The following is a 24,371-nucleotide window of genomic DNA, read 5'->3' as shown; positions in this document are numbered from 1 at the left end:
CTTTCTGCACACAGTAGGATAGCATGCTAAAAAGCTATATGCTTCCACTCTGACGTGATGCCGAATTACTGAGTAAGGATTGTCAGAGCTGCATGAGATCTACCTGACCCTGCTCTCCTGTTTTATAAATGGAGAAACTGAGATCAAGAGAGGACTTCAAATTCCCCAAATCAGAGTGAATTTTGGTAGAAGCTGTGTGAGCAGTCAGGCCCCCAACTCAGGCCCCTGAGCTTCTCCCCCATCACCTCCCATCCCTCCCTCCCTCCAAGTACCTACTCACCCACCCACTGTCCTGTCACTCTAGAGACACAAGCTTTCATTCAGCCAGAGCTGGGTGGACAAGGCGGGGTCCCAGCCTGCAGTGGCAAGAACTTTGAGCTGGTGTCTGGAGAGAATGACTAAGGAAACAAAACAGGGTGTCAAGTCCCTCAGAGAGACAAGGTCTCCGCTGGCCATTACACACAATCGCCTCTCCTCAGTAAATCCATTATCACTGTATACACCAACATGTAGAGGGTCCAAAAATCTGCATGAATCAGGAAGGCTTCAGGGAAGCGGTGATGTCCATCCAGGCTTTAAAGGATGAAGTGAGGAAAATGTGGCTGTCGGGAGTTTCCCAGTAAGAGCAAGGGAAGGTGCTGGAAAACACTGGGATTTCAGAGAGGCTCTAACTGTCCCTCTTCTCTGTCCTCTGAGTTCTGGGAGGGTGGAGCAGGTGGTGGAGGTGGAGAAGGGATGGTGCCTCCATGGAGGCGTTTCCCTTCTGAGGCAGGGGGATGATGGATGGGGTTAGTCCTGTGAAACAGGCAGGCCAGAAGCTAATGTGTGTGTGGGGGGGGTGAGGGGTGAGGGGGTGTTGCCTTTCTGCTTGTTCCCACCCATGTCTCACCGGCTTCTCACCCCCAGTTCAGGTGGGCCAGTCAAGGGAGAACAGGTACTGACTCAGAGGTCTTTGGAAGGCATGGGTGGTAGCCCTTCTACCCGGTCTGGGCTTGGCCAAGCATGGCAGCTCACCATGACCCTTCATCCTCCTTGCCATTCGGGGGGTTGAGGGAGGTGGTGGGGGACGGGGAGAGCGAAGAAAGACCTGACTCACACTTAGCCCACATCCTTGGCGAGACAGCAAGGAATATTTTTAGGAGCTCATTAAACAGGGAAGAAAGAAAGGAAAGGGAAGGAAGGAAGACGAGGATTATGCATTATTTTTCATCCAAGTGACAGCTCTGAGCATCTCCACTGGAACTGTCATGCAAAAGAAATGGCATGTCTTATATTATTATGGAACGGGTGTGCGCCAGCCTGCTTGGCTGTGTGCGTGTGGGAGGGTGCTTGTGGTGCCGCACTGTGTGGTGGTGGGACCGAGGTGGGCCTGTGTGTGTGACACCAGGCAAGTGTTCCCCGAATGTGTAGTGGAATAAGGACAGCTGCATGTGGGCATCGGACGCCTGGGATTTTAACGTAGGAACAACTCTGTGAAACTATGTGTAATGGGGCGTGCAGTCTGTGTACAACTGTGTAATTGGGTGTGTGTAACTCGAGTACGTGAGGCGTCGATGGAATGCCTGTACCTCTGGGGCTGGGGGGAGGAGGGCATAATCCCAGGTGAGGGAGCGGTCAGGAAGTCGTGGCTGTGAGTGAGGAGACAGAGGCACAGTTGATTCCAAGGCGACCCCCAAAAGACAATGGGAAAATGGAGAGGGGGGGAAGGCGGCCCTGCGCCCACCTAACCTTGTCTTGGAAGGAAAGAGAGCTGTGGCCACAGAGTCCCAGCCTACACCCACCCCTTTCTGTGGGGAGGACACTGTCCCCCCTACTGTGAGTTCAAAGTTCTTTGGATGGAACTTAAGCTACTTAGTGGGCACTTCCCCGAAGTGATCTCATTGGATTTCCAGAGCACTCTGGAGAGGCAGCTACAGTTATTCTCATTTTATGGGTAAAGTGGGCCTGAGGTGTCTGACACTCGGGTTGACAATTACTTCCCTGACATCATGGAATCCAGGTATCAAAGCTAAGTAAGGTGTGAATCTCCGTGTGACTTCTTGGAATGGGTAGAGCTGAGCACAGGAAGGTAACAGAGGGAGACTGGGCATTGGGGAGGCTTGTTATACGAGCATCTGCCTAAATGATGAGAACCCAGAGCACTCTGGGAAAGAAGGAACCCAGAGAGATGCAGGGAGACAGAGCCGTGCAGCAGAGCTGGCAAGAAGATCCGCTACTGTCAGCGGCTGAGCTGTGGCGCGGGCCCTGCCGACTCGGTAACTAAAGCCAACCTCGTAAGTGGTTAATTGATTTCTGTTCCCTGATTAAATGTGCAGCGCTTTACACGGCAGCAGAAGGAGGTCAGCGCTCCCCCCCACTTCTCCAGCGCGCCTCGTGCGGAGAGACAAAGAAATTGATTTTCCAATCGATGCTCTGAGCAATGATTAAATGTTCTCTGCACAGCGGGCCTAATGAGTCCCAGAGGGGCGTGCCGGCCCTTTAATTAGAGACTCCCAGGGGGCCTGGGATAGGGGTTGCCCTAGAGTGAGGGGGTCCTGCCAGAGAGGAGACCTCATCTCCCGGGATTTGGTGGGCTTTGCCTCCAGAGAAGCATCCTGGTCTGAGAAATGCAGTTTAAAGGGTCCCGGGATAGGGACCCTTGGAGGGGTCACCAGGAGGTCTCCATGGAGGGACCCTCCAACAGGGAGATCCCATGGAGGGACTCATGGGCTGAGGGTCCCTGAGCTGAGCCCACCAGGAAAGACCTGGTCGAGGAGAGTTGGAGACTGAACCCCTACCTACCTCCCCACACCCCCCCACGGAACACACAGACCCATCTGCGTGGGCGTGTCCAGAGCCTCCGCCCAGTGGGCTGGGTGCTCAGGCCGGTGCCACGACCTCCGAGTAGACAGCATTCTCTCTCCGGTCAGTCCAGCTCCTCCGGCAACAGAGACCCAGACAGGAAATGAATCCCGTCTAAGCGGCTGCTGCGTTTTCATTACCCAGCTGCCCCATTGGAGGAGCCGACTAAAGACTTTAGAAATTCAAATGAGGCTCTCGGGGGAGACCCGGGCTTAAACATTCCCCTGCGCAGGCGGCTTTATTGAAGGAATAAACTATATTTGCAAAGTAAGATATTGAGGCTGTCAGTTTCTCTTAGGGATATAATGAGATCCTGAGGGGAGGGAGGCAGCAAGATGGAGCTCCTGAGGGCGGGAGCCCCAGGCTGGAGCTCTGGGGTGAGCTGGCTCCCAAAGGCCAGCCCTGCCCCTACTGTGGAACGCAGTTCTCATCTCCACGACCACTATCCCAGCTCCCCATCAGAGCTGAGCGTTAGACGCCTGGTGTCCAGGGGGAAAGAATTGCATTGCTGTGGCCTGGACATCCCAAGACAGCGGAGCCCTCTGAAGTCCCACTGGTCCTACCCCTTAACTGTCAGCTCTCCCTCTATGGACACGACTCTACTGGGAAAACAGAAATGGAGGGCAGGAGTTGAGATTGGCATGTAGGTTGGGGCTAGCTGTATGACCTTGAGTAAGTAAGGTACTTAACCTCTCCATGCCTCAGCAACATTTCTTTAAAATATTGATACCTACTTCATAGGGTTGTTGGGAAGAGTAAATGAATTATTATATATAAAGTGTTTGGCATGTTACTTGCTTACTGGGTAACACTCAATAAATCACAGCTGCTATTAAAGAATTGCATGGGGGGCGGCCATGTGCTCAGCTGGAGTAGTGTGTGCCCAGTACTCACGAAGTCCAGGTTCGGTCCCAGCACTATATAAAACCAAGTGTGGTGGGCCACACCTGTAATCCCAGCACTCAGGATGTGCAAGTAGGAGAATTGGAAATTCAAGGCCTGTGTAGAGAGTTCGAGGCCAGCTTGCGTTGAAGACGTAGAAGGCAAAAATGGCCAGCCGGCCTCTTTCTCTCCAGAGACCTTACTCTATGGTGACCACCCAAGAGCTACTAGACCACCCTCACATCCTCCATCACTGTCAGCATCACAGTTCCCACCATCACCGTGATTCACACTCAGACACATATCCCTGAAATGGAAAGAATGGTACAGGTGGACCAGAGGGCTGGGATGATGGGATGAATCCCAGAAGGCTTCCTGTTGGGGGTGTCTGAGAATCATGTGCAGCACAATTCTCTTGCAGGTGAGTCAAGGTAGAGCTACTGTTTTGTTTTTTGTTTGTTTGTTTGTTTGTTTTTTTAGTAGAAAACTAAAATCCAAGACCCCAGGAGAGCAAGATCACTAGATCCCCAAACTTACCATCTCAAAGCTCAGAGACAAGGGAAGAAGGGTGCCAGCCAATGCCTTTCCACCTCCGTGCCACTCAGAGCCACTAGAGCATGGTGTTTAAGCCAAGGGAGGCCCGCGGTCAGATCTGGGAGCAGAGCTATCAGTTTAAGGGGCCGGGCAGCAACTGGACTGTCTGTTACTCTCACTCTGAGGCTAGAGGGGAGACCCTGACAGTGCACAGGGTCAGGAGGACGGCAGATACAGAGGCTGCCCGGGAGCAGAGGAGGTCCCAGTTGGCAGGACTATGAGGGTCCATAGGCTGGTGGTCTTTCCATCTTCCTTGGTAGGACCCCATCCTCCGCTGAAGGAAAGGCTGCCGAGATCGGGAAGCACAGACGAAGTGGCCAGGGTCTGCTAATGAAGGTGTTGGTCATCGAAGCACCCTGAGTGGCCGTTTCCTGTCCTGTTGGCACACAGGTGGGTGGCTTTGTGATGGCACAAGGAAAGCGGAAACCAGGGCTACGCCTCACTGGTAGAATGCCTACCAACCATCTGCAAGGCCCAGTGCAGCCATTTTTTTTTTTTTTTAAACAAAGAAAAACCAAGGACATGGGTTAGAAGTCAAAGGATTTCAATACCTTCCCATGCTTTTAGCAGGTCCACCTGATAGCTCTGGGCTCAGAGTTTTGTTTATTCAGAGTCTCACTGTGTAGCCCAGGCTTGCCTGGGATTCATGATTCTCTCCTCTGACTGCTAGATCTCAGCACGCTTGGCTCTGTGTACTCCTCTGCGGGAGGAGACAGCACTCCCAGAGCGATGCTGTGCAAATGAAGCAAACACCACAGGACCTGGCACACAGTAGGCCCTCTGGGCTCCGCTGAAACTGAGCTTTTTTCTAGCTCTCCTCTGAGTATAGCGTTCTGAAATGAAGTTCCACCACATTGTCATCACCTCCGCCATCTATCACCACCATCTCCCTCTCCGGCAGCAGCAGCTCCACGATTACCTTCCCCAATACCATCATGACCACCACCAGCGCCGCCTGCCACCACCACCACCTCCACATCAGGGTCACACACACACACACACAAACGATGTGCTTTGTACCTGAGTCAGAGTGAAGAAACAGTCAGGCATGTGATGTCTGGGTGGTGCAGAAGCAAAGCCAGACTTCCCGACTCCCTCCCAAACAATGAGACCCCCCACTCCCGCCCTTGAAGCAGTCAGACTTCAAGAACAGCATGAAGCAGAGGTATATGGTGCAATGGAATGCTGGGTCTTCTTGCAGTCCCGGTTCCCCAAGCTTCAGCACCCAATTGCTGGCTGTTAAAGATGCAGCAGATACATACAGTTGGCAAAAGAGCAAGCATTAGCTGAGGCCCTACTATACGCCAGGTGCTAACCCTGGTGTTTACATATAATCTCCTTTGATATTAAGGTAGCCTATAATGGGTATTAGTTACCTAATTCCAAAGAGAAAAAAGCAGTAACTCAGAGACAGGGAGGATTTGCCTACAGTCACCTGATCAATTACTGCCCAAGGTGGGATTCATACCACACTCTTTTATTATTATTATTATTATTATTATTATTATTATTATTATCTTATTTCATGTGTATGGGTGTTTGCCTGCATGTATATACATCTCTGTACCATGACATGCCTACTGCCTGCAGAAGCCAGGAGCGGGCATTGCATCCCCTGGAATTGGAATCACAGATGGTTATGAGTAGTCATGTGGGTGCTGGGAATCAAACCTGGGTCCTCTAGAAGAGCAGCCAGGGTTCTTAATCGCCAAGCCATCTCTCCAACCCCACTCTTGCTCCCATTCCTAGATGGCTTATTCAGGACAGCCAAACTGCAGGTGTATGGCAGGAAGGTGTTGATCCTAGGATGGGAGAGGTTTCTGGACCACTTTATTTTGTGGCTTGTTTATGTATTTATTTTGCCTGTGTGTTCTGAGTGCCCATGAAGGTCTCATAAAGCCTAGACTGTTTTAAGCATGAGATACAGCTGAGGATGACCTTGAAGACCAGATCCTACTGTTTCCATCTCCTAAATGCTTGGGAGGGTCTAGACATTTGCTGCTATACCAGCACACCCAGATCCTCCTCCTCTTTTTTTAAATTAAAAAATTTCTTACATTTATTTATTTATTGTGTGTGTGTGCACGCGCGCGTTCACATGCGCTTGAATACATGCATGCCACAGCACATGTGTGGAAGTCAGAGGATAACTATAGGGGTTGGAGGTCGGTTGTCTCCTTGCACCATGAAGATCCCAAGAGCAACCAGGTCACCAGAGTTGGCAACAGGCACCTTCACCCACCGAGTCATCTTCCTGGCCCCAATCCTTAAAAAAACCAAACCAAAACCACCACCACCAACAACAACAAAAACCAAACCAAACAACACAACAAAAAAAAAACAACAAGGTCTTGTTTTGTAGCCCAGGCTGGCCCTGGACTCTTCCTCTTCCTGCCTCTTCCTCTCCTGTGTCTGAATCACAGACAGGTAACACCACATCTGGCTTCTGATCATTCTCAAGCCTTCAGCCAGAAGAACAAGATGTCTACGTCTCCAAGCTATACACTATGGCATCGCCCCTAGACCCCGAGGGAGTCCTTCTGCTGTGCATTTGCTCATCTTTAACCAATTCTTAACATCAAGCAAGCAGGAACCTTGCCGGCTTTCTCACTGGCTGCTGAGACACAGCACAGGGCCCGGCACTGGGATGAGTAATGGTGGCTGAGTAAATACATGAATGAACCTGTGAAAGCGTGAATCAATCAGGACGTCAGGACCTGGGGAGAGCAGCCCTGGGAACTGGAGAACAGGAAACCAGCAGTGAGCCCCATTTCCCCTGCATTTCTTCTTCTTCTTCTTTTTTTTTTTTTTCTCTCCCTTTCTGATTTTATAGAAATGGTTCTCCTCAGACTGCTGAGCACAAACTGACTGATTGATGCCCCAGAACTAATACCCTCAGACAGGCCCGAGGCGAGAGGACAATTATTTAACACAGCACCCAGGGGCCTGGGGTATGGGAACATCATTCATGTGTAGTATAAAGCCGATGAAATAAAAAAGTTTATGCCAAACACAAGTCAGGCTCCTCCTCACGGTGGCTTCCACGTTCCCCGCAGCCCCTGCCTGTGCTGCCTTCCCTCTGCATGTCTGATGGGCCGTGGATTCCTGGAAACAGAGAGCTGCTCCGTGCTCCCCAAACCCCACTTGGGAGTCCAGGTCCTGGTTAACACCGTCCATCTTTTGGGGAGTGGGACTCACTTGCTCTCTTCCCCTGATGCGACCCTTCAAGGTAAGGATGGTGCTGGTCTCTGGTCTCCTCTGGGTCCCTTTGGGTGATGAGATGGGCACTGATGGGTGAGCTGGCAGTCAGGCTGGAGCGGCACAGCCAGATGCCCTGGGCGCTGTCGTCGTTGCTTGTCACCACTCCCGGCTGCCCAAGCAGCAGAGCAAAGCCACACTGACAAGATCCAGAGGGGAGAAGCTCCAGCTGGGGCTGTGCTGGTCTTACAGGCCACTGGAGCAGCAATGTGACAGCGTCTCATGTGGAGGGGGAGCCTCTGTCCCTACCTCCTGCCCCCCTCTGCTTCAACCCCTGTCAGTCTCCATTTCTTTGGCTTGCTTTTATTCCTTCTTTCCACTCCAGACTGACCTCAACTCCAAATGGCCCTTGGTCCAGACCTCTAGCCATTTCCCCCTTTTTTCCTTACACTTTAATCACACACACACACACACACACACACACACACACACACACACACACACACACCACCTCTCCTGGGACCTTTATTAAGACAACAGTGAATGACTTGAGCTTCCTCTTTGATGATTGTGAGCTGATGTGTGTGCAAAGGCATGAGCCTGAGAGCATCAGTGCAGATGTAGGCATTGCAATGTGTGAGTACACACAAGTGTACAAGTGAAGGCCCTTGAAAGTTGAAAATAATGTGTGTGAGTCGGGGGGGTTAGTGTGGCTTTGGCCTCCTGAGCCCTCGGGTGGGCTGGGTGAGGAGGAAGGACAGGGATGACTTTGAGTGTGGAAACCTAACTGGGGACAGATGGACAAAGGCTTCCTTCCGGCTGGCATCCCTGGATGTAGAAGCAGCCAGCCCCACACCCTATTTGACTACATCCTGGACTCTCTCAAATCAGGCCAGAGAGTAAGGAAGCTGCCGAGCTGAAGGCAGAGAGAGCCCTTGCCCGCTCCCTGGGCCTGTCAGCCACTGATCTGTTCGTGTTCCTATAAATATTTACAAATCCCAGCTGCTGAGGAGCAAGACATCCTCCGCCAGCTGGGGCTCCCAGGCTGGAGGCTGGGGGGAGGGATCTGGCAAGTGAGGACCATGGGAGGGAGGGCAGGGCTGCTGTCGAGAGACAGGTGTTCAGGACTCCTGAGTTCACCGCTTGGCAAAGCTTAGCCCACAGGCCCCTGTAGGTCTAGAAATACCAGCCACAGCTCTGAATCAGGAAGCCTGCCCAACCCCTGTCTAACAGAGGGCCTTTCTCCTGCACCTACCCATGTCTCAACTGGGATACAGGAAAGGATCTTCCTACATCTTAGATGACACAGAGAGCTCCTCTCTGTAGGCTAAAGCATCTTCAGCTGGATTTACCCTCTGCCGCAGTGAGCTCTATCACTCCTCTAACTGGGCTGGGAGTCAATGAATACCTGGAGGAGGAGGACCCTACTTGCCCAAAGCTGCCTACACTTTGGGCCAAGGTGGGTGGGTGCTCAGGCATCATGGTGAACTGGAGGAGGGGAGTACTTTTTCCTAGACAGAGAGTGAAAACCAATCCTCTACGTCTGTGCCTACCATAGCACCAGACACACCACACGCTTTGGCTTTTTGGTGGTAGGAGTTGTCTGGCGGTTTTGAATATGCTATGTCGCTGAGGTTGGTCTCTAACTTATGACCCTCTGGCCTCTGCCTCCCAAGTACTTCAATTACAAATGTGCTGCCGTGCCTGGCATCCCCATCCTTTTTTTTTTTTTTTTCTTTTTCTGCCTGGCCTGGAATTTGCTCTGCAGACTAGGCTAGCCTCCATCTCCCAGAAACCTGCCTGCTCCTGTCTTCTGAGTGCTGGGAACAAAGACAGGGGTCACTACACCTAGCTTACAATCCCCATGTTACCGGAAGCACTTAAAAGCTGGCAGACTCCCGCTCTTAGTGGCAGAAGGACCCAGTACAGACTACCTACGATTTCAGACTCCTGACTAGTGAGCCCCTCTGACCCCTAATGGTCCCCCCTTTGACCTTGCTCAGACAATGTCTGTACTGCCTAGGTGTTTTCATAAAGCCAGGCCATGTAGTAAAAGGAAAAATTTTAAAAAAGTAGGCAAGGAGGAACCTAGTGACTCCGAGGGTTCCTGACTGCTTGTATGAGTCACCCAGCTGGAAGTATACAGGCAGAGGGGGGCTGTGCTCTGCCAGAGTATGGGGGGCCCAAGGGTTTTCCGTCTTACCCTCTGGCATCCAGGTCTAACCATTGCACATTTTTGAGATGAGAAGGGGGCTCAGTGGTTAAGAGCATTTCCTGCTCTAACAGAGGATCTGAATTTGGTTCCCAGCTAAAAAGATGAGAAGGGCTGGGGAAAATCCTCCAAGGGATTGTTCTCCTTTAGTGAAGAGCTTTGGGCAGGTAAAGAACCGGGTTCAGGGCCAGGAGTTTTCTTTGGCAAAGGTCAACTCTGACCTTCTCAACTGCTAGGGAGGAAGAGCAGAGGCCGGGAGGAGGGAATGGAAGGGAGGGACAATCTGGAGCTGGCATGTGTTCTGGAAGAGAGATCTGGTGATGGCAGTGGTTTGAGAAGGGTTAAGAATATTCCTAAAATAGCCTAGCCTGAGCCCAAAGCAGCCAGCTAGTGCCTCTCCCAGAGAGCGTGGATCTATAGCAGGGAAAAGCCAGCCTACTCTACACCCCACCTCCTGCTGCCTGGCATGGCTGCTAATTAATCTCCCAGCACCCCCCTCCCCCCAAACACACACAACAACCCCTTCTATCCCAGCAGGAGGCCAAGGGAGGAGAAAACAGAGGGGTTACATTTCATTTCCCCAAAGGACAGAACATTCCAGCTGGGACCAACAGTCTGGTGCCCAGTGCCCTCATTTCATGTATACCCCTGGCCTTGGGTTACGGGTGGGACACAGACGGCCAGGCAGGCACAATACATTGGAGCTGACAGTGCACTGTGCCAAGCTCTCCCAACATATGCATGGTCAGCCATGGTAGGGTGAAGACCCCAGGAAGCTCACCAAACACCAGTTTTTCTTAGATCTGTGTCCCCTCTCCACTTTGGGACATTGGGGTGGTGGTGTTAGGGCAGGGAGGGAACAGGGAAGTCTCTCAAAGATGAAACTACATTTCCACTTCAGGGGCAGAACCAGCCAGATTCTTTGCAGAGCCTAGTGGGAAATGAAAACGGTTCAAAAACTGGTAGGAGCTTCAGGGTGGTGAGAACTGAGCATTCAACCCAAGTCAAGTCTATTCTGAATGCAGGCCTCACACAGTCTTCATGCCCTTGAAGCCAGCCCTGTTTAGGGCTCCACTTAATGAACATGTGCTATGTACCCATTGCTAAGCTCTACTTGTCTCCATGGCGCTCGCGTATCCCCCTTCATCAAGAAATGAAACCCATTCTGAACACAATAGGAAGCAGAGCACCATGCTACCCCCAACCCTGGCTGACTTGGGCTCTCCAGAGATGCTACCACAGCCATAGCTCCAGCCCTCCCACCCAGCTGCTGTAACTCCCTGAAGCCCCATCCTCCATTACCACCCTCAGGGGGTCTGCGTGGACCCCCCAGTCCAGTGGTGTGTTATCTGCCTCTCCTCTCTCTCTAGTGAGACCTTGGAAAGAGTCCCAGGGATGCATCATGGTTCTGCCTCAGATTGACTCTGCAACTTTGGGCAAACCAACCCTCCCTCCCTGGGACTCAGTTTCCCTGTCTGTGAATGCAGAGGTCTCTAAGACCTCTTGAGATCCTGTCTCTGCCTCTTGAAGTAGGTATAAGCAGGGAGGTTTTCCCTTAAAAGGGAAAAGAGTTGTCTTGATGACACAGGCTTATGCTCCCAACTGCTAAGGAGAATAGTAAATTCAAGGCCTGTCCGGTCTACAGATAGAGTTCAAGGCTAGCCTGGGTAATATAACAAGATCTTGTCCCAAAATAAAAATTAAAAAGTGGGCTGGGAGTGTAACACTAGGAACAGAACTCACTGGTAGAGTGAGTGCTTGCCTGATAGGCATGAAGTCCCAGGTTCCATCCCCAGTTTCTCCCCTCCAGAAACAGAATATAATGCTTTGGAAGAGAGGGTCTTCCCAAGTCATCCTTCTTGGGAACAAGAAGAACTTCCCCGCTCCCAGCTTCCCATCCTTGGATCCAGAAACCTCTGAAGCCCCTCTTGGACTCCCCAGGAGCCCCGGGTTCTTCTCTATCCTGCCTTCTCCCACTTTTCTGGCGGGGCTGGAAGAGTTAAGGCCTGTGGAGAGGGAACCTAAGGGGAGCCTGCGGATCATACTGGCCAGATGGGTCTCCGCTGTCGCCTTTGTGGAAGGCTCAGCATAATTGCACTGCCTGTCACTCCTGCGTCCCCATATCTGTCTCTCCAGCTGACCCTGCGCACCCGCTATTATATTGGTTCCTGTTGGGCCTGTGGAGCCTCATCACTTATACATGCAGCTGGGGGAGGCAGACTGGGCTGAGAGAAACAGCCCCTCCCCTTGGTGCTCCTCCACCCTCAGCCAGGGCCCTTTTTGAGCTGCCTCCCTGGAGTTGGAGCTGAGATGGCAATAGGTAGCTACTGATCAGAATGGGTGGGGCAGGATGCACAGGCCTGGGCAGGCTCCTGGAACTCCTCCTCACCGCCCCCCACCTACCAGTGACCTGGGAACTTTGTTCTTGTTCCTGGATTCCTTTGTCCTTCACAGGAGATTGGGGCTGGAGGCAGGGACCTGGAGGAGGTCTCCTTTGGGTCAGAATTGAGTTCTGAGAACCAGCCTGGATCAGCCTACTGAGGTATGCACCCCTCCCCACAAATCACAACTCAAATTCTATTCTCCTGTACTTCCTGACCCAATATCATACTTCCCCAAGGGGGAGGGGGTTTAAATTATGGAAGGCCTTTCATGAAAGCTCTGGGAAAGTCTAAATTAAAATGTCATGGTGGGAATGGAAATATTTTAATGGATGCCACTGGGGAGACATCCTTACTGTGAGTAACACAGTCTTTCAGAGCTTTCCTGGACAATTACTCAGACCAGAGAAATAAATGGAAGTCCTAGCTGGGGTGTGGTGGCGCACGTCTTTAATCCCAGCACTCAGGAGGCAGAGGCAGGTGGATCTCTGCATTTGAGGCCAGCCTGGTCTACAGAGTGAATTCTAGGGCAGCCAGGGCTACAGAGAGAAACCCTGCCTTAGGAAAAAGGAGGAGGAGGAGGAGGAGGAGGAGGAGGAGGAGGAGGAGGAGGAGAGAATGGAGGTCCTGAAATGTGGCAAGACTTCCCCACACTACACCCACTGCTAGCCAAACTGGGCCTCTAAACCAGTCTTTGCCTCGGATGCCTAGCTCCCTACCCAGCCCAAGCCAGAGCTTAGAGACCAGAAACAAAACATGCCTCTCATACACCTGGGCCTTGATCTTAAAGTCCTCTTTTTTGTTTCCCATCTCAGAGATGTGCCTGGGAAGGACGGAGAGATGAAGGGCCCCAATCCAGGCTCCAGAAGACAGGTGTTCCAGTTCTGACTCTCCCTTTTACTGGCTGCATGATGCTGGGCAAGTTACTTAGCCCCTCTGTCCCCAAGTGTTCTCTTCCACGTGGAGATGGCGGTGCTTATTCCTTAGACTCCAGTAAGGATTCGATCAATAGAATACAAAAGTACACAGTCCATATCAGTACCCAGGCAATGGCAACAGTATCCACCCATCCTTCATTCCCTTAATATACATTTCAAGATCCTTCCAGAAAGCTGGAAGTCCTCTGTCCCTCTCCCTATACTTTTAGGGACCCCCTCATCAGTTGCTAACTTAAACCTTTGCCTGCCTACTATCACGTCTTACCTGGATCACAACTGCCTCCTAGTCTCTCCACAAATATTCTATTTTAATCTTTCTTCCCCACAGGAACCAGAGTAATCATTCTCATGCAAAAATTCTGATCATATTTCTCATTCAACATCCTTCAGTAGTAGTTTTTAATTGCCTTGGGATAAATTGTAAACTCCGTCACAGCCCACAGGACCCCACAAGCTCAGTCCTTAACACAGGCTGTTCCCTCCAGCTATACAAATCTCTTATCCCCCTCCCCAGTCCCTCTGACAGCCATCCCCTCACCTTGCTGACTCCCTTTGTCAGGGCTTAATTTAAACAGCGCGTGGATCAGGAAGTGTCCCTTCTTTCCAGCCTCCAGAAGGATCCTGTGTGGATGTCACACATTCTCACCCATCCAGGCAGCAAGCTTGTCAAGCTTAATAGCCACTGCTTGTTCAATAGTCCAGAGTCCAGTGATACCCTGTAAACTACATGAGGTCGGAAGCCTTTCCTTGCTCATCATTATGTCCCGTGGTAATAAAGTGGACCCCTAGTCAGTTAAAAATGTTTTACAGAATGGATGGAAGAAAGATGAATGAATAGGCAGACAGGTGCTTTCTCTGTAATGCCTCCCTAGAGCCCCGTGGGCTCACCAGTCTCCATCCATGTGTCGTTTATGCTTCATAATACCTAGTACAAACCCCTACCCGAATCTGGACTCCTCAGCCATAAAACAGGCCAAATAACAGTATCTTCCCTGAGGTTTGTACTATGGAGACACAGTGCTGGGCATGGTGGCACATGTCCTTAATCCCAGCACTTAGGAGGCAGAGGCTGGTGGATCGCTATGAGTTCAAGGCCAGCCTGGAGCCGGGAGGTGGTAACGCACGCCTTTAACTCCAGCACTCGGTAGGCAAGCCAGGCAGATCTCTGTGAGTTCAAGGCCAGCCTGATCTACAGAGTGAGTTCCAGGACAGGCTCCAATGCTACAGAGAAACCCTTTCTCGAATCCCCCCCCCAAAAAAAAAGTGGCAAGGCCAGCCTGGTCTACATATCAAATTCTAGGACAGGCACTGCTACATAGAAAGAACTTATCTAAGAATAATAAATAAATAGAGACATATAATAACTTTAGGGCCCAGAGAGATGGTTCGGCATTTAAGAGCACTGGCTGCTCTTCCAGAGGACCTGGGTTCAATTCCCAGCACCCACATGGTGGCTGCTCACAACCATCTATAACTCCAAGGACTTTGATGCCCTCTCCTGGACTCCACAGGCACCAGGTACATACGTGGTGCACAGACATACATGTGGGCAAAATACTCAAACACACAACATAATCATTTTTGAAAGACACATAATAACTTTAAGTCCATGATAATCAATTGTTAACTTTAAAGAAGGGAATATATATATAAAGTGCTTAAAATGGGTTCTGGCATTTAGTAAGTGGATAAAAACCCACGTTGGCTGCATTAATATTACCTTAGCGTTTATAATTTCTTTCTGGCGGTGTCGCCTGCCAAACAGTGCTTCCACTAAGCTCTTTTCGTGGGGCAGATCACCACCACCGTCCTGCAGTACCCAGGTGTCTCCAGTCAAGGCAAAAACAGCTGAATGCAGAGCTCCGCGCTGCTGAGTCAAAGCGCAGCTCCCCTGTCATCACTCACATCAGACACCGCTGACAGTCTCTCACACATTCACACCCACTCACGTTCATTCAGAGCACCTCCCAGCACCAGGGAACAACTACTCACCCCTAAATGCAGCCACACATAAGTTAGAAAACTTTTACTCCTTTTCCTGTGCCCCCCAAGCAATTCACTCCAGCACTGAGGACCTACCCTCCCCTCCCCCACGAAAATGGACGGGCCTACATGGATGAAGCCTCGCTCAAAAGAGGGAAATTGAAGCCAGAATTTTTGTCCTCAACAACTACAGAATTCCAGCCGCAGCAGGGTGCTACCTGCCCTCCTGGCAGAAGCCTCATGGGGGGGGGGGGGGCGCTCCCGAACACCTAAGCCCCTAGTATTGGCCCATAGTCAAGAAAGGGTGTGGGGCCCGGCCGGTGGTGGTGCACTCATTTAATCCCAGCACTTGGGAGGCAGAGGCAGGTGAATCTCTGAGTTCAAGGCTGGTGAATCTCTGAGTTCAAGGCTGGCCTGGTCTTCGGAGTGAGTTCCAGGATGGGCCAGGGCTACGGAGAGAAACCCTGTCCAAAAAAAAAAAAAAAAAAAAAAAATCTGTGTGCCCCTCTAAACCTAGAAATACACACACACACCCTTTGTCCTCTCCTAGCCCGAATACTACAATCTTCAGGAAAGATAGAGTTACACACCGCCAACTTAGGTCAAGAGTGGGTGGTAAGAGGACTTTCTTAGGCTTGAGGTGACACAATTATATTACATTCTACATACATTATATCTCATTTAATCCCCCACAACCACCCTTTTGCCAGAGGAGGACACAGGAGGTATGGAGGCAAGGCCATTGATCTAAAATCACCAGGTGGAATTGGCACCTAGTTCTTTAGTTCCAGAACGTTGGGTCCGGCTTTTGAGAATGAAGAAAGCTTGGACGAGGTTTTTTTTTTTTTTTACGAATTAATTTTTTTTTTTTTTTTTTTTTTTTTTTTTTTTTTTTTTTTTTTTTTTTTTACGAATTAAAATGGGGAGACGCCGTTAATGCAGCATCCTCTCAGTCCGTCCAGTCTTGATCTCTCTAATAAAGGAGTGCTGAGCTCCGGGAGGTAAGGATGGTCTCCGGTGGGACCCGGGCCCGGCCGGGGGAGCCCAGGGGAGGAGGCTGTGGCTCGGGCTCACAGGCCAAGATGGCTGTTAATTAAAGTGCTGGCACCAGCTCCTTTCTGCAAAGTTTGAAGCCGTTATTTTCCACTCCAGCGAAGCGGGGAGAATCCGGCTGGGCTGACAGAGACGCCACACCGCGCCAGGGGAGCGGGCGCGCTTTCGGGGCGGTGGGCGGAGCACGCTTCGGCGGCGAGCGCGCCTCTCGGACGCCCGGACGAGCGCGGGGGTGGCCGCCTTCGCCCCCTCCTTAGCGGCCACAGGCTGTTGGGTTGGTTCCCCCGCCTGCCAAGCTACGGCTGCGGGCAACTAATGAACGCCGGTAGCCTCAGGGACGAGGGGCTCGGGCGTGTGTCTTGAAAGCTGGGAGTCTGGACAAATCATACTCCCAGGGCCACGCACGTGCCACTCAGGTCACCGGACAGGTCGCTCTAAAGGGAATTGCGCTTAAGAAACTGTCCCGAGGGACCAGGAGGCCACCTACAGCTGAGAGCTGAGGGCTACTCGGCCTGCGTCTGCCTGGAGAAGGGTAGGGACACCAAGGCATGCTCGCATCACCTTGCACTTTGGACAATAACCAGTCCCTAGAGACCCTGTCGCGCGTGGAAGAGCTGGGAGCGAGACTACAGGCTTGAATTCTACCTCCGCCATATCTTTCTTTGGTGACTTGGGGCACATCTCTTAACTTCTCAGAGCCTCTGTTCTCCAACTGTAAGATGAGAATAATGGTGGGCTTTATATCTAGGCTGATGTGAAGATCAGATGTGTTCATATATACAAAGCATCCAACACAGTGTTTGTTTCAGCTCCCTCCTCCTCGGTGATGCATGTCATTCTGACCTGGGTTCCTACTTGGAAGGTCCTCTCTGGCAGCGTCCCGCCCAACCCCACTCCTTCCATTGGTTATTCCTGTGTTCCTTAGTCTCAGTCTTAGGGAGGAATAGTCACAGAATCAAGTGGACGGTGGGAGGCCGGTGGTGGGAGTGTGAGCTGGGAGAAGTCTTGCAGCCAGAGGCCTCGGAAAGACACAGTCCTCCTCGGGAAAAGGAGGGTGAAGGAGGAACACTAAGTGAGGCAGCTTGAGCTGGGTTTCAAATAATATGACAAATATTTTGATGGAAGCAGACACATTTCAGTTTATGCAACCCAAACACTTTACTGCACTCAGGAAGAGGAGAGCCTCATAGAACCTGATGGGGACAGGAGTTAGGGAGTCCCCTAAGGGGCTAGGGGAGATCAACTTCCTCTTTTGGCAGCTGGAAAATAGCACTACCCAGGACTGGTTAGCATTAAGAGATAACATGGGGGGCCCCCCCCGCACCTTCTCAGGGTCCTTGTTTCTCCCTTGTCTAGCTAGTAGCTGGGATCAGAAAGTCTCGAAGAAGAGGCCGCAGGCAGGGGCAGCCTGGCAGATGGCCCCGGGGCAGTAGAAAAGGAGGCATTGAAGACGCTGCCACCCTGGGAGAAGGTGTCCCCCCAACAGTTAGAATTTTAAAAAAAAAAAGGAAAAAAAAGAAAAAGAAAGACGAGGCGGCTGCTATTAGAATTCAGAGGTCCCTCTGGGCACCCTAAAAAAGCAAAGGATCCAGATGGGTTATCTGGATGCGAGGCCTGGGTGCCCACAGAATGGCCCCTCCCTAGTCTTCCTTCCTGGCTTTGGCCTTCACTCTGTCCTTCTTTCTTGGTCTGTCCTCCTGCTCCTCACTTGGCACACACACCCTTCAACATCTCTCTTCCCCTGCAGATAGGGGCCGTGTTTCATCCTTCAACCTCCTGCAGGTGGTGGTCCTTTGCCCCCTCAGTTAACGGTTTTCCTCGGGACTGACCCCTGGGACATCTATCTCCAGTGCCACTCTGAGCTCTCTGCCTCTCCCTTCCGTTGGCTCTTTGGTCTTACTCATCCCTTCCCTCTGGGATCCTCATTGTTTACCTGACTCTAGCCCCCTTCCCATTTCCGAGCCTCAGTCTCCCGCTACCTCTGTAGCGCCCACCCGAGTCCCATAAACCCCGCCCCCCTCTGCCCCTCCCGCCTCACGGCTGCCGCGGCCCAATTAGGCGCCTGTCCCGCCCGCAGCCCCACCCCTCGCCCTCTCCGAGACCGGCGGAGCGGGTGGGCGGGGCCCAGCGGTGGGGGGCGGTGGCCCCAGCCGAGAAGGCGGGAGGAGCTAGGCGCAAGGCGGGAGGCGGCGGCCGCCGCGTTCAGTTGGGCAGCGCAGCGGGAGGGAAGCACGAGGCCGAAGCCGGTTGCTGGGCTCCGCAGCGCAAGCAGCGCAGCGCGGCGCCCGGGCCCCGGCCCCATGCCCGCAGCCCCGCCGGACCGCCCTTGAGCGCGGGCATCGCGCCCGCGCCCCCTACCCGCCGGCACCATTGCCCCGACGGCGCGGCCGGGTGGCCCGGCTCTCCCCAGGCTCCGCGCCGGCCGGAAAACGCTGCTGGCAGCCGCCGCGGGCGTGGTGATGCTGCTCGTGCTGGTGGTGCTCATCCCGGTGCTGGTGAGCTCGGGCGGCCCGGACGGCCACTATGAGATGCTGGGCACCTGCCGCATGGTGTGCGACCCCTACCCCGCGCGGGGCCCCGGCGCCGGCGCGCGGTCCGACGGCGGCGGCGACGCTCTGAGTGAACAGAGCGGTGCGCCCCCGCCCTCCACGCTGGTGCAGGGCCCCCAGGGGAAGCCGGGCCGCACCGGCAAGCCGGGCCCCCCCGGGCCTCCAGGGGACCGGGGTCCTCCGGGTCCTGTGGGACCGCCCGGAGAGAAGGGTGAGCCAGGCAAGCCTGGCCCTCCTGGCCTGCCGGGTTCAGGAGGCAGCGGCGCCATCAGCACGGCCACCTATACCACGGTGCCACGCGTGGCCTTCTACGCCGGCCTCAAAAACCCTCATGAGGGTTACGAGGTGCTCAAGTTTGACGACGTGGTCACCAACCTAGGCAACAACTACGATGCGGCCAGCGGCAAGTTTACATGCAACATTCCTGGCACCTACTTTTTCACCTACCATGTCCTCATGCGCGGCGGCGACGGCACCAGTATGTGGGCGGACCTCTGCAAGAACGGCCAGGTGGGCCATGAGGGGGCATGGGGCTGACCTGGGGGCAGGGCACCCAGGGAGCCCCAAGGAGAATGCGTATTGGATCAGAGTCGGCAGGGACACCAGGCAGGCGTAGGTGGAGACCCTAAAGCGGCCCCCTTAACTATCACGTGAAGAATGGTTGCAATTAACGGGCACCCCTGACTCTTCAGCCCTTGGGCTTGAGCTCTAAGGCAAATGCTACAGGGCGCCCGCGGAGTGGAAATGCGTAAAGATAAATCCAACTAGTCAGATCATAAGGCTCTAGGGCGCACGGACTGGTCCTTGGGGGTTTGGCCCTTGGGAGGCTGATTCAGGCTGATTTCACTTGAGAGCTAAAATTCAAGCCGACGCCGACTGGCTTTAAGGGAACAGCAAGGATATGCTCTAGGGCACCGATAAGGAGAAGCAGTCTCTGCGCCGGAGGGCGCTAAGCCGAGTGGCTGTGCGCACAGGAGGAGAAGGGCTGCAGGAAATGTTTTGGGCACAAAGGCCGAGGGAGTCCGGCGCCCAGTAGCCTTAGCTGCAGTACATCGCTGCCTCTAGAGAAGGGACCATCGAGCTGGTCCGATACCCTTTGCAAACCCCCTGGAATGCGCAACCTTTTTCCAGAGTATCAGAGCTATCCAGCGCCTCCGGGGAAAAGTTTCCTCCAGGGGCGGGGCGGAGTGATAGAAACTCCCCTCTTTAAGGTCTCCAGGTCCAGCTCCTCCACTATCCTAGAAGATAGGGAGCTGGAAGGGTCCTCTCTGTTCCCCGGAGTGCGTGTGTCAGAGACAGGGACCGCAGGCGCACAGCGTTTTCCTTGGAACCACCCACCCTGGGTTCCTAGTTCCCAGCGTTCTCACCTCGGGGTTACATGAGCCCCACCCCGGGGGCGTGGTCAGGCTGAACCTTCTCTTCTGAGAGGCCAGGGTCAGAACTGAGGTAGGCAAGTGAAAGTTAGAAGGAATCCCCTGTGGTTGAGACTCTAGATCTTCTCGGAACCCCTCCCACTGCAGCACTACCCTGCTTTGGGATCTGCAAAGTTTGGGGACAGGAGAGTGGGCAGAAAGCCTGTCTGCGTGGAACTCTGTCCTCTTTTCTTTCTTCTGCCTGCTCCCCCCACTCCGTTCTATGGTTTCTGCCTCTTTCTCTGCCTCTTGACCATTTCTTTCCCGGAACCTGCCATTCATCTGTGTCTCTCTTCTCTGGGTCCAAACCTCCCCCACCCACCCCCCATCCCACCTTCTCTATTGCTGCGTCTCTCCCCCATATGTGTCTGTCAGGCTGCTGGTGTCTCTCCTCTTTGTCCTTGGTTCCTGACCAAATGGGAAGGCCCCGGAATCCAGCAAAAGCACATTCTGCAGACAGCCCCACAAGTCCCCTTATTAATCACCAATAAGGCATGCAGCAATGTCACCTTCATTGATGGCATTCCTTCCTTCCTCAAGGAAAGTTTGAGCTGGCCCAAAGATGAGGTTTAGGGGACTGGGGGCTTGCTGGGATTGAAGAGTGGTTGCTAGGCCCTTGGACTCTGCTCCACCACAGGGTCCCAGCAGGGTCCCAGCAGGGTCCCAGCAGCTGGGCCTGAGGAGGCTGCTAAGGTGGCCGGTACTTGTAGTGCAGTCACTTGCTTTAGTCTCTGGGAATTGAAACCAATCCCCAGACCTCTTCGCTCCCTCAGAGCGGGGGTGTTAGCACAGCCTGATGAAGAAGAGTTCACAAGGTGAGGGACCCCAGGCTGCCAGAGGCTCACTGAGGGCCATTCTAGGGTTTCAAAGACTCCACACATTGACGGTTACTCAATTCATCCCCCCAAACAAAACAAAACAAAAAATGACTGAGAGCAACAATGGACGCTGCGGCCTCCTCCCCCATATCCTCTTGTGACTTCTTCCAGATTGTCCAAGAGGCTCGCTGAATCTCGTTAATCATTCCACATATTTGTCGTGGCCCCCCACAGACAACACGGAGTGAGGCTTGTTTGGCACCAAGGGTTTATGTAGTAGGGACAGTAGATGTGGTCATACAGTCCCACTCAATAGGTACCGCATTAAAGATGTGCTGTCTGAGCGAGTGGTTCAGTGGGTCGGCCCTAGCCTGGCTCAGAACCACTTGGCCGGAAGAAAAGCATGTTGAACCCGGGTTCACCAGGTTAGGGGATACCACTAAAGAGGAAGGAAAGGGTCAAATGTAGAGGAAGGCTGGCTCAGAGGTAGGTGAGAACATTGACCTAAGCAGAGGAAACTATGACCGGGCTGTGCAGTGGGTGGAAATAGAGGAGAGGAGCTTCTGCCTTCCATACCTTCAGGATCAGAGGCCACCATGGGCGTTGAGTGCCTAATTTCCCGCTTACAAAGAGGTTTCCAGTCCTTTGGGAAGGCAGACCAATTCTGGCCTTTGGTCTTTCCCTGGGCAGGATGAGTAGAGAAAGGGGTTTGCCATCTGCATGCCTGGTGCCTAAGGACCCTTGTCTAAGGTCCACTGCCCTCCCTCCACAGGGATAGCCTTGCGTCAATACCCCCAATCTGATGGCGCCTGGCACTAGTGATTAGGCTGAGGAGCCTGAGGGAAGGGTTCTAGGTTAGCGGCTGAGCTGTTCAGACAGGTCAGGGTGGACACAAAATTGATAAACATGGCTACAGGCAGAGGCTGTGTGTGTGTGTGTGTATGTGTGTGAGGACATGCCAGTGGTCAGCATGCTGTTTGTCCAGGGGAGGGGACGTGAAGAGGTGAGTACTATACGTGGGTGAAAGCTGGGAGGACAAAGCTGACAGATATATAAATTGAGGACTGTACCATAACAAAACTCCTGGGGATCCGCCTCTCACCTGGAGTGACAAAGAGACCCAACTGTCCTCCCTAACTTCTGGTCCTATTCACAGCACAGAGCCTAGTATAGAAGAGACCCAGCAAATCGGTGAGCCAAGAGTCCTCTATGAACCAAGCTGGCAACTTCGGGGAGCCACACCTACATACCCAAGACCCCAGCGTGGACTGGGGACGGGAGTGCTTTCCTTGACTATTTCGGTTCCCCTGGTCCAACTACTGCCTCAGTTTCTTTTCTTGGCATTCTCTCTCCTGACAAGGAACAGGCTGCCTTCTGGCTTCCATGGCAACCTCAATTCCCCCATCTTTCCTAGGGCCTCTAAAAGGAGCTGGATGCCTCAATGGCTTCCCGTCTTGAGTAGAGATTGGGACCCCTGGGTTCCATTTCAGGATCCCCCACTGGCTAAGGATGGAAGGGCATAAATTCTTGCTGCTTCCCTGGATAATTAGGATAATTACAGCAACAATCATGGTGATGAATAAATAATAAACATAACAGTTCTGATGCCTGTCACATCACCAGGAGATTCCTGTTGACGGATGACTGTGTTCTAATGGATTTGGCTATTAAAGAGCACACTGTTTTAATGAGTTAAGGCTAAATTAATCTGGGTAATAAAAATAATTGTTATTAGTAGTAATTTATTAGCAGAGATAATGAAGTGCACGTGTAATAATAAATACTGCCAGGATTAGGGCCCAGGGAACAATACAGAGGTTGGCTGCTTGCTCCCAGCTCTTCTCTGCTAGTTTAAAGGCCCATCTAGACTTAATTTTTTTTTTTCTTTACCATCTACAGGCTTTTGTAAAGGTGGCAGCAGTGAGATAGGGACTTCTCACCCAGTTTTCTAGACAGAGAAACCCAGGCCTTGAATAAACAGTCTCTCCCTTATTTCCTTCCATCTTCAATTTTTTTTCTCTTTTGAGACAGGGTTTCTCTGTGTAGCCCTGGCTGGCCTGGACTTGAACTCACAGAAATCCACCTGCCTCTGCCTCCTGAGTGCTGGACTGATTGGCATGGGCCACTACTTCCAGGCCCATCTTTTAAATTTCATTACATATATTATTTTGAGGTGAGGACACAACACTTCTTGGCGTGGAAATCAGAGGACAGTTTGCAGGAGTCAGTTCTGTCCTACCGAGTGGGTCCCTGGGGACTGAACTCGGGTCATCAGGCTTGGCAGTAAGCACCTTCCCCTGCTGAGGTAGCTCACCAGCCCCTTCTCCCACTTTTTTTAGGAGATGTTTCCCCAGTTATAATTCACATAGTTCCAGCCCAGGCTGGGGAAGAGGTTAAGGAGTGTTAAGGGGCTGGAAGGACATTGACTTTTGGGAGAGCTGCATTCAAATGTGTGGGGTCCTCTTGGTTATGGCATTTGCTGCTGAGTCAGCTGTTTAGCAAGGATGGCCTGAAGTTACATTTCCCTCAGCTCCCTCATCGCTCCCTCTCCCCCCCACTGCCAACTATGATGTGGCTTCAGCCTAGACATTAGTCTTGGGTTAGGAGGCTCCAGGAGCTGCCTGCAGAGGAGAGAGAACTGTGGAAAGCCTGCCTGAGGACCCTGTTCAACGTAGCCTTCCCCACCGCAAGCCACAATCCAGGGGATGGCTTTTCTCCACTCTCTCTCTTTTTAATTTTAAAATTTACTTTACGTGTCTGGGTGTTTTGCCTGCATGTATGTCTGTGCATCACATGTGCCCTGGTGTGTGTATGTCTGTGCATCACGTGTGCCCTGGTGTGTGTATGTCTGTGCATCACACGTGCCCTGGTGTGTGTATGTCTGTGCATCACACGTGCCCTGGTGTGTGTATGTCTGCATCACACGTGCCCTGGTGTGTGTATGTCTGTGCATCACATGTGCCCTGGTGTGTGTATGTCTGTGCATCACATGTGCCCTGGTGTGTGTATGTCTGTGCATCACATGTGCCCTGGTGTGTGTATGTCTGTGCATCACATGTGCCCTGGTGTGTGTATGTCTGTGCATCACATGTGCCCTGGTGTGTGTATGTCTGTGCATCACACGTGCCCTGGTGTGTGTATGTCTGTGCATCACACGTGCCCTGGTGTGTGTATGTCTGTGCATCACACGTGCCCTGGTGTGTGTATGTCTGCATCACACGTGCCCTGGTGTGTGTATGTCTGTGCATCACATGTGCCCTGGTGTGTGTATGTCTGTGCATCACATGTGCCCTGGTGTGTGTATGTCTGTGCATCACATGTGCCCTGGTGTGTGTATGTCTGTGCATCACATGTGCCCTGGTGTGTGTATGTCTGTGCATCACATGTGCCCTGGTGTGTGTATGTCTGTGCATCACGTGTGCCCTGGTGGCTTTAGAGGCCGGAAGAGGGGCATAGCATCCCTTGGAGCTGGTGTTACAGGCAGTTGTGATGTAGGTGCTGGGAATCGAA

At 52.6% G+C, this 24,371-nt stretch overlaps 1 protein-coding gene across 1 annotated transcript in view; it reads left to right on the top strand.

The window, feature by feature from the left end:
* The first annotated feature begins 18,452 nt into the window (after positions 1-18,452).
* Positions 18,453-24,371, top strand: part of C1ql1 (complement C1q like 1) — a 7,725-nt gene continuing 1,806 nt past the window's right edge. The window contains exon 1 of the mRNA XM_059271901.1: positions 18,453-19,141. Coding sequence (XP_059127884.1) covers positions 18,542-19,141 — 600 coding nt within the window. The 5' untranslated portion in view covers positions 18,453-18,541. The remainder of the gene's footprint in view (positions 19,142-24,371) is intronic.

This window comes from Peromyscus eremicus, chromosome 8a (genome assembly GCF_949786415.1).
Source record: "Peromyscus eremicus chromosome 8a, PerEre_H2_v1, whole genome shotgun sequence".
Taxonomy (NCBI): Eukaryota; Metazoa; Chordata; class Mammalia; order Rodentia; family Cricetidae; genus Peromyscus; species Peromyscus eremicus.
Note: the sequence above shows the minus strand (reverse complement) of the source record. Positions and strands in the feature narration are given on the sequence as shown.